This window comes from Doryrhamphus excisus, chromosome 19 (genome assembly GCF_030265055.1).
Source record: "Doryrhamphus excisus isolate RoL2022-K1 chromosome 19, RoL_Dexc_1.0, whole genome shotgun sequence".
Taxonomy (NCBI): Eukaryota; Metazoa; Chordata; class Actinopteri; order Syngnathiformes; family Syngnathidae; genus Doryrhamphus; species Doryrhamphus excisus.
Genome location: NC_080484.1, coordinates 16,250,189 through 16,261,232, shown reverse-complemented (window position 1 = coordinate 16,261,232; position 11,044 = coordinate 16,250,189). Strand labels below are relative to the sequence as shown.

At 36.1% G+C, this 11,044-nt stretch overlaps 1 protein-coding gene across 3 annotated transcripts in view; it reads right to left on the bottom strand.

Annotated features, from left to right (window-relative positions):
- Window positions 1–11,044, bottom strand: part of gbf1 (golgi brefeldin A resistant guanine nucleotide exchange factor 1) — a 90,108-nt gene that overhangs the window by 43,559 nt on the left and 35,505 nt on the right. For all 3 annotated transcript variants that reach the window (XM_058056269.1, XM_058056270.1, XM_058056271.1), the window contains exons 4-6: window positions 5,761–5,892; window positions 148–266; window positions 1–34 (exon numbers count right to left, since the gene is read on the bottom strand). The exon at window positions 1–34 is cut by the window's left edge and continues 75 nt beyond it. In XM_058056269.1, coding sequence (XP_057912252.1) covers window positions 1–34; window positions 148–266; window positions 5,761–5,892 — 285 coding nt within the window. The remainder of the gene's footprint in view (window positions 35–147; window positions 267–5,760; window positions 5,893–11,044) is intronic.

The window sequence follows — 11,044 nt, the reverse complement described above, 5'->3', positions numbered from 1 at the left end:
CTCCGACCGGTGTCAGCAGCAGAGTCCTCAGCACCTGGAAGAAAGGGTGGAGAATCCATGATTCCAGCAGCGTTGAAGCTATACGTACAACCAGAATGAACGTCGTCCCCGTGCTAAGATCACGCTCCGCCGAATGGCGGCAAGCACCTGGAGGATTTTCATCAGCACCACTTCATCGCTCGCAGGGTCTGTTCCCACAAATCTGGCGTGGGTTACGGCGTCTGCCATGTTCTCTATAGCCTCAGCTGCACCTTCATGGCCCGCGTCTGCAAGTACAACATGGCGGACATGAGACGTGAATATTCTGTGTGCCTTCAGAGATCAGGCAAAACCCTCGAAAATGGGTTCAAGACAAAATATTAGGCAAATAAAGTCATAACATGAAAAGAAAAAAATAAAGGAAAAAAGTTTTTAAATGAAAAAGTTATGATATTATAATAAAGTAAAATATTATATGATTGTTGCATGTATGAATATGATCAGTGTCATGTGTTGATGTTTGCTAAATACAAGCATGAAGAGTCTTGAACCAGTCATGATGTGCTATACATATCACTATATTGACGGTTACTATGGTAACCATTATGGCATTGGATGCTCATATCACCTCGTACTTCGGTACGTGACAAAAAAAAAAATTAAAAAAAATAAAAAAAATAATAAAAAATTTAACTATATTATGAAAGCAGGAAGTGAACAAATGTAACAGTCAGTGATTGTAAAAGTACCAGATGGAGGGGTAGGATTTAATAAGCTTTGTTTCTTCCTACTTCTTTTGGATAATAATAAAATAATACATTTTAATATTAAAATTTTTAATAATAAAATATAAATAATTAAAATAAATACATTACTACAAGTACATTGCAAGTATAAATACATTAAAATGTATAAAATTTAAAAAAATATGATTAAAAAAACAAAAATAAAATAAAACAAAAAACCTTAAACTAGATTAAGAAAGCAGGAAGTGAACAAATGTAACAGTTAGTGATTGTAAAAGTACCAGATGGAAGGATAGGATTTAATAAGCTTTGTTTCTTCCGACTTCTTTTGGATAATAATAAAATAATACATTTTAATATTAAAATAAAAAAAAAATAATATTTTTTAATAATAATAAATAATTAAAATAGATACATTATTACAAGTACATTAAAAGTATAAATACATTAAAATGTATAAAATTAAAAAAAAATATGATTAAAAAACAAAAATAAAATAAAACAAAAAGCCTTAAACTATATTAGGAAAGCAGGAAGTGAACAAATGTAACAGTTAGTGATTGTAAAAGTACCAGATGGAGGGGTAGGATTTAATAAGCTTTGTTTCTTCCTACTTCTTTTGGATAATAATAAAATACTACATTTTAATATTAAAATAATAAAATACAATTTTTAATAATAAAAAATAAATAATTAAAATAAATACATTATTACAAGTACTTTACAAGTAAATACATTAGAATGTATAAATTTAAAAAATATGATTAAAAAAACAAAAATAAAATAAAATTTAAAAAAAAACCTTAAACTATATTAGGAAAGCAGGAAGTGAACAAATGTAAGAGTTAGTGATTGTAAAAGTACCAGATGGAGGGGTAGGATTTAATAAGCTTTGCTTCTTCCTACTCCTTTTGGACATGTGGAACTGGGAACTGATTATGGGATGCACTCAATTGGAATCTGATGCATGTTCAAATGAAATTAAACCATTAGTTTTTCCTTCTGCATTTCAAGCTGACATTGTCTGCAGCATGAAATAAATACGTATTTATTTTTGTATTTATTTCTACATTTATTTTTGTATTTATTTTTAATTTTTGAATCTTGTTTTTTATTTTTGTATTTATTTTTGCTTTTATATATTTATTTATTTATTATTTTGGCAGTTTTGGTCCTCCATATGTATATGTAGCATTGTGGCTACATGGGGGGCTACTCCCAAGCAAATTGCACACAAGTGAGCTCAGCCTGCCAGAAGTACTATTTGCTATTTATTGTGTTTCCACGGCGGGACTCCTGAGTTACTGGCGCCCCAACTGGTCTTTTTGTTCTTCCAAACCCTGGGAGCAGATGGGGCCTTCTGTTAGGGGGAGACTTGGACAAATTGGCTGTCAGATGAACATGATCCGGTGTTTTTGAAATAGGAGCGGCAGGAAAGCTCCCCGCCAGCTTGTTTCTCATCACATCACCTCGGAAAGGAGCAATTCATCAGCACGAGAAGGGTCATGAGAGGGTGGCTGACAAACATGGCACCGGTCACCACGTAAACAGTACCAAGCCGGCCAAAACTAAGTGACTGCTAGAGGTATAGTATGGATAGTTACTATAAAGCACAGCTGTCCAAACCTCTTTTTTTCCCTCCTGCCAGGGTCATGTAGCCAAAAAGGAAAGGATGAAACTTGGAAACTTTCATATATTAGTAAAATAGGATGAGAGGTGAAATATACATATAAAAAAAAGGAAAACAAATCTAACCTTGGTCTTTACATCATGGTACCCATTATGTCTTTGTATGGTCATATCACCTTGTACTTCGGTACGTGACAAATACAATAATAATAATATTATTATTTTATTTTTTTATATATAAAAAAATAAAAATAAAAAATAAATAAATAAAATATATTATATATAAATATATAAATATAATAATATAAAAATTATAATAATAAAATAAAATAATAAAAATAAAAACAAATAAAAAAATAAAGTAAAAAAAAAAAACTTCAATTATATTAGGAAAGCAGGAAGTGAACAAATGTAACAGTTAGTGATTGTAAAAAGTACCAGGTGGAGGGGTAGGATTTAATAAGCTTTGCTTCTTCCTACTTCTTTTGGACATGTGGAACTGGGAACTGATTATGGGATGCATTCAATTGTAATCTGATGCATGTTCAAATGAAATTAAACCATTACCATGTTCTTCTAATATGATAACTTTATTCCTATATTTTCACTCGATTATCAAAATACTGTATACAACTTAAATATGTTGAATGTTCTCAAATATCTTACTTTTTATTTTTCTACACAAAATAAGATGAAAAATAAATAAATCAGTAATAAATAAATAAATAAATAAATAAATAAATAATAATAATAATAAAACGGCAAATAATAAAAACTTAAGAAACCACATATAGTTGGTGGGTAGACAAATGATTTTTTTCTGATTAAAATGAACAAAGCATTATTAGAGCCCTGTAGACATGACAAAACACGACTATAGTCACATTTATACTCTTTTTTTATTTACAACATATTGCGCAACTGCAGGGTCTCGAGACACATGCTAACTCGCATACTAGAGAGCTAAACGGAATCTACCTAAACGGTAGCCTTCAAGTTATTTCCTTTAAACTGAAATAGCCAAAAACGTACCACTTCCACACGGATAGGGAGGATAACTATTAACAGTTATTTAACCTTTAACATGAACATTAATCATTCATTCATTCATTCATTCATTCTCTACCGCTTTTCCTCACGAGGGTCGCGGGGGGTGCTGGAGCCTATCCCAGCTGTCTTCGGGCGAGAGGCGGGGTACACCCTGGACTGGTCGCCAGCCAATCACAGGGCACATATAGACAAACAACCATTCACACTCACATTCATACCTATGGACAATTTGGAGTGGCTAATTAACCTAGCATGTTTTTTTTGGAATGTGGGAGGAAACCGGAGTACCGGGAGAAAACCCACGCATGCACGGGGGAGAACATGCAAACTCCACACAGAGATGGCCGAGGGTGGGGATTGAACCCTGGTCTCCTAGCTGTGAGGTCTGCGCGATAACCACTAGACCGCCGTGCTGCCCGAACATTAATCAAAGGTAATAATTTTTTTCCGGGTTCATGATACCATACAGCATCCGTATCAAACTTGCGCGGGGCCGCACTCACATTAAACTTTCATATCAAGGCGGGGGCCTCAAACTGGTGTCCTGCGGGCCACATTTGGCCCGCGGGCCGCATGTTTGAGACCCCTGTCATAGATGGCTGTCTATGACAGCAGCAAAAACAAAAATGTTTATTAAGCACTTTAAAAGTCACCTGATGTATGCGTTGTGTTTGAATATTGATTTTCTTCTATGGTATGGTTCAACTTGTGGTTGTTTAAGAAGAATAAAAGCAGCTAAAAGGACCGATACCTTTATACATAATGACCTTCCCGTATACATAGACTCGTGACGGCAGCACCCTGATTAGCACAAGAAGCTTTTGGATCCACGGCCAGGAGATGGCAGTGCTGGACAACAGATGTTTGAACTTGTACTGATGCCTCCAATGCGGCTCTTATTAACTCTTTCAATGCCGGCCATTTTTCACCATTTTCATTGATTTTCCCAGGCACACAGAATATTGTCCTCCGGTGCTATATTGAGATGGTACATACCAAAAGATTCATTACAATCTATCTATCTATGTGTGTGCATGTGTTTAAACGTCCCTTCAACGGGTAACATTGTAATCTATGACTTGGGAAAGGCGCATGGGGTAACCCGCAAATGCACCTCTGCCCCCTTGTGGCCGTTTTTAAAAGCTTCATACTACACCGAACACCATCTCTAATATTAAGCAGTTGCGTCATCACCTCTTTATGTCTTTTTGCACACACAAAAAAACCCTAAAAGATTTATAAATACGTGTTTGGGATCGGGGTGGCACGGTGGTCTAGGGGTTAGCGCGCAGACCTCACAGCTCGGAGACCAGGGTTCAATTCCCACCCTCGGGCATCTCTGTGTGGAGTTTGCATGTTCTCCCCCGTGCATGCGTGGGTTTTCTCCGGGTACTCCGGTTTTCCTCCCACATTCCAAAAACATGCTAGGTTAATTGGCCACTCCAAAGTGTTAACCTAGCATGTTAACCTAGCATGTTAACCTCCAGTGTACTACTCTTTGCCCAGGTTATGTTAAATACATAGAAAAATGGTCAGGCCGTATATACACGCCAACGCCAAAGGTTTTGGAGCACCTGCAGTTTAAAAGGTGACTATAGGGGTGTTAGTTTATGTTTGCAGGGCTCTAATGATTGTTAAAAAACAGTCACAAACAGGCTGTCTATGCTTTAACTACCAAAACATTCAATTTATTTAGCAAGCAGAGGTTACGTGTTTGCCGGTGATTAGCGCGCAGACCTCACAGCTAGGAGACCAGGGTTCAATTCCACCCTCGGGCATCTCTGTGTGGAGTTTGCATGTTCTCCCCCGTGCATGCGTGGGTTTTCTCCGGGTACTCCGGTTTCCTCCCACATTCCAAAAAACATGCTAGGTTAATTAGCGACTCCAAATTGTCCATAGGTATGAATGTGAGTGTGAATGGTTGTTTGTCTATATGTGCCCTGTGATTGGCTGGCGACCAGTCTAGGGTGTACCCCGCCTTACGCCCGAAGACAGCTGGGATAGGCTCCAGCACCCCCGCGACCCTTGTGAGGAAAAGCGGTAGAAAATGAATGAATGAATGTTTGGGATCGAGTTTCGGGGGTTGAAAAGAATGTGAAAACATTTTCATATACGGCTGATATCACTCCTACGCCATGCTACTTTGCTAGCATGTTAGCACACGGTGTGTAATCACGTGGGCTATAAACAGCAACAATCTGGAATGGACTGCTGATATCAGAGTGCAGTGTTGTCGTTGGCCAGGCGGTGACAACAGAAATTGAACCACGAATCATGGACTTCCTGTGTACAGGAAGTGATGAAATGGCTAATACGGCGATGAATTTGTAAGAAGCAGGATAGCCAAACAGCTTACCTATTAGGCCGTACGACAGGAACTTGTTGACAGACGTCAAGGCGAGACCCGTTATTGGTCCCGTGGTGTCCTCGGATCGCACAACCTCTAGGAAGGGTCTTAGAAAGACATTGGGTTCCACATCTGACAGCTCTGTCAATGAAGGAAGCAGAGGGACATATCAGATATGTAGTCATACATCATGGCATAAAAATATGAATTATATACACACACGTCTGAAAAATGTGAAGAATGTACACTGTTGGATCATTAGGAGGTCTTAAGGACCACAGGTCAAAACCCCCCTAAAACCTCATTACATTTGTTCACTTCCTGCCTTTCTAATATAAATCAAGTTTTTTTTATTATTATTATTTTGTATTTTTGTCAATATAATGATATACGTATATAGCACTTCATGTCCAAAAGGAGTAGGAAGAAGCAAAGCTTATTAAATCCTACCCAACTATTTGGTACTTTTACAATCACTAACTCTTACATTTGTTCACTTCCTGCTTTCCTAATATATTTAAGTTTTTGAAAAAAATATATTTTTTAATTTTTACAATTTTTTTTATTAAATTTTTTTTTTTAATTTTTAATTTTTTGTCACGTACCGAAGTAGGAGGTGATATGAACATCCAATGACATAATGGGTACCATAGAAAGTGTCAATATAGTGATATATATAGCACTTCATGTCCAAAAGGAGTAGGAAGAAGCAAAGCTTATTAAATCCTACCCTTCCACTAACTCTTACATTTGTTCACTTCCTGCTTTCCCAATATAATTGAAGTTTTAATTTTTTTTAACTTTATTTTATTATTTTTTTAATTTGTTTTTATTTGTTTTTTATTTGTTTTAATTTTCTAGTTTTTTATTTTAAGTTTTTTTTTTAATTTTTACATTTTTTTTTATTTTTAAAAAAAAATTTAATTTAAAAATTTTTGTCACGTACCGAAGTAGGAGGTGATATGAGCATCCAATGCCATAATGGGTACCATAGTAAGTGTCAATATAGTGATATATATAGCACTTCATGCCCAAAAGGAGTAGGAAGAAGCAAAGCTTATTAAATCCTACCCAACTATTTGGTACTTTTACAATCACTAACTCTTACATTTGTTCACTTCCTGCTTTCCTAATATAATTGAAGTTTTAATTTTGTTTAACTTTATTTTATTATTTTTTTATTTGTTTTTATTTGTTTTAATTTTCTAGTTTTTTTATTTTAAGTTTTTTTTGGTAATTTTTACAATTTTTTTAATTAAAAAAAAATTAATTTTAAATTTTTTGTCCCATACCGAAGTACTCGGTGATATGAGCATCCAATGCCATAATGGGTACCATAGTAAGTGTCAATATAGTGATATATATAGCACATCATGACTGGTTCAAGACTCTTCATCCTTGGATTTAGCAAACATCAACTGCTTGTATTGTTTCTTGAATTGGCTCATCGTTGTGCATTGTTTGATTTCCTTACTCAATCCATTCCATAGTTTGATTCCACATACTGAAATGCTATGGCTAGCATAACGTAGTCCTAGCATAGAAGTGTTTCAAATTGTGATTTTAGAAATAAGTAGTTAGTATGTTCTCTGTAGGCGGCATTATGAATTATCCTTACTGACCTTTTTTGCAGTACATTGCTTTTATAGTTATTAGCCCATATTTCCACACCATAAGTAAGATATGGTAGAACCAGAGAGCAATAAATAGATGATGACAGTGTGAATACACAACAATAAATCACATTCAATACACATTTTCTCATCAACATCTTGATCAGGAGTATATATATATATATTTATTGTATATATTTACAGTTCAAAGAGTCCAAAAGAGTGTACATATGGTTGGTTTAGCACTGACATGACAAGCGTGTATAGCAGGGGTGGGCAAACTTTTTGACTCATGGGCCGCATTGAGTTAACAAAATTGTGCGGGGGGCCAGAACATATATTTAACACACATGATTTTATGCTTATAATTTTAATAAATTTAATAAATTTAATAAATTTAATAAATTTAATAAATTTAATAAATTTAATAAATTTAATAAATTTAATAAATTTAATAATTTTAATAATTTTAATAATTTTAATAATTTTACTATTTTTAATAATTTTACTATTTTTAATAATTTTAATATTTTTAAATATTTTTAAATATTTTTAAATATTTTTAAATATTTTTAAATATTTTTTATATTTGTAATAATTTTTTTATATTTGTAAATATTTTTTCATAATTTTAAAATAATTTTTAATAATTTTAATGATTTTACACCTTGAATTATTTGTCTAATTTTAATTGTCATACTATCAGCTATATGTTTTTTCAGGAGCACTTTAAACATCAGACCACATCAAACTACGATTTATTTATTTATTTATTTTTTACTGAATAAGACATCCGACTTGAAAGTCATGTTGCCAGCTGGTATGTTAAAAGTTGAAATACTTAAAAGCAACTGGCGGGCCGGATTCAAACGTTTGGTGGGCCGCATGTGGCCCCCGGGCCGTAGTTTGCCCACCCCTGGTGTATAGCCTAGCACGGGTAAATGAAAGTTAAAGTCAAGGACGGAGCTCAATGCGGCATATCTTCTCATGTCATCGTTTCATTGCCACCTTCAACCTTTCATGACTTCGACGACCTCTCTTTCTCAGCTATCTTCCAAGAGCGAATGAGGGTCATGAGGCCATGGCAAAAAAAAAAAAAAACAACAAACAAACAGAAAGAGCCAAGTTAAAAAGGACTGGGACATTTCATGGTGAAATAATATGTCATAAAATATGTCACAGCGATGGCGTGGACTTGCTCCACTCAACATCGTACCAGCTGGGCTTCTAAAATGTCCGGTCTATTCTTATTCCAACCTACTGCATCGGGCTATCTTTTCACCTTGGCTTCGAAGTACTTTGTGTTAAAAGGTGACACACGGAGCCGTCACTGTACTTCATGTTGTCATAACACTACATACTGTTAAAAACACTACATTACTAGATGCAAAAATAAAGGAATAAAAAGGCAAAGAAAACACGTTTTTTTTGTCCCACCATTTTCAGTGGTCAACAACAACAACAACAACAACAACAAGTTAGCATCGGTGGAAGCCAAGCGCTCTAATCAATCCGTCAATAGATCCTGATGAAGACTTGATCAGACGTGATCACGCCGTAAGTACTCCGCCAAAGCCCAGAGAGATTGCGGTATTGATCTGGCTGGCCGTCACCTTAAATCAAGCCTCAATGGGGGCTCACTTTTCCACTCAAGCCCCGGTCACGGTGAGGCAATCGTTCCACACTGATAGACCGATCCAGACCACGAGAAAAGAGCATTGGAAGGTTTTTTATTTGTATCTTGGAGAGATGTTTATTTTGTAAAAAAGGCTACAAGTGGTTAGCGCGCAGACCTCACAGCTAGGAGACCAGGGTTCAATTCCACCCTCGGCCATCTCTGTGTGGAGTTTGCATGTTCCAAAAACATGCTAGGTTAATTAGCCACAGGTATGAATGTGAGTGTGAATGGTTGTTTGTCTATATGTGCCCTGTGATTGGCTGGCGACCAGTCCAGGGTGTACCCCGCCTCTCGCCCCAAGACAGCTGGGATAGGCTCCAGCACCCCCGCGACCCTCGTGAGGAAAAAGCGGTAGAAAAATGAATGAATGTTCCACAAATGGCCCCTGGTCTGCAGTTTGGACACCACTAGTTTTGTAGGTCTGGGCTCGGCACATTGTCAACGATTTGACAGTAAGACAAAGTCAAGTCAAATAATACTCTACCGAATCGATTTTTTTTTGGCAGTGCAAGACACGCTAGGTAGTGGTTAGCGCGCAGACCTCACAGCTGGGAGACCAGGGTTCAATTCCACCCTCGGCCATCTCTGTGTGGAGTTTGCATGTTCCAAAACCATGCTAGGTTAATTAGCCACTCCAAATTGTCCATAGGTATGAATGTGAGTGTGAATGGTTGTTTGTCTATATGTGCCCTGTGATTGGCTGGCCACCAGTCCAGGGTGTACCCCGCCTCTCGCCCCAAGACAGCTGGGATAGGCTCCAGCACCCCCGCGACCCTCGTGAGGAAAAAGCGGTAGAAAAATGAATGAATGTTCCACAAATGGCCCCTGGGCTGCAGTTTGGACACCACTAGTTTTGTAGGTCTGGGCTCGGCACATTGTCAACAATTTGACAGTAAGACAAAGTCAAGTCAAATAATACTCTACCGAATCGATTTTTTTTTTGGCAGTGCAAGACACGCTAGGTAGTGGTTAGCGCGCAGACCTCACAGCTGGGAGACCAGGGTTCAATTCCACCCTCGGCCATCTCTGTGTGGAGTTTGCATGTTCCAAAAACATGCTAGGTTAATTAGCCACTCCAAATTGTCCATAGGTATGAATGTGAGTGTGAATGGTTGTTTGTCTATATGTGCCCTGTGATTGGCTGATATAATTTAAGTTTTTGAAAAAATTTTTTTTTTAATTTTTACAATTTTTTAATTAAATTTTTTCTTATTATTTTTAATTTTTTGTCACATACCGAAGTAGGAGGTGATATGAGCATCCAATGACATAATGGGTACCATAGTAAGTGTCAATATAGTGATATATATAGCTCTTCATGTCCAAAAGGAGTAGGAAGAAGCAAAGCTTATTAAATCCTACCCTTCCACTAACTCTTACATTTGTTCACTTCCTGCTTTCCTAATATAATTGAAGTTTTAATTTTTTTTAACTTTATTTTATTATTTTTTTAATTTGTTTTTATTTGTTTTTAATTTGTTTTAATTTTCTAGTTTTTTATTTTAAGTTTTTTTTAATTTTTACATTTTGTTTTAATTTAAAAAAAAAATGTAATTTTAAAATTTTTGTCACGTACCGAAGTATGAGGTGATATGAGCATCCAATGCCATAATGTGTACCATAGTAAGTGTCAATATAGTGATATATATAGCACATCATGACTGGTTCAAGACTCTTCATCCTTGGATTTAGCAAAATAATAATATTTAGTGCCGCCGTTCTTGAATATATTCTTTGCAATTATGCTCTACATTGGTCCACTTTTGAAAGAAAACGCATTGTTGGTGGCGCCAGCATGACATGCTAGATCTCGAGGTTCAGCCTCATTTCCAGAAGGGACGTATCACTCAGGTAAACAAACGTGATTTCAGCCATTTAGGAGGAGGAGGAAAGGGAAAACTTGCAGAGCGTGGACTCTTATGAAAATGAAGAGCGGTCGTCTTGTGTAAATGACGCTAGGGTTGCAGATCCTTCTACATATTAAACATATTTAAGCCATAGT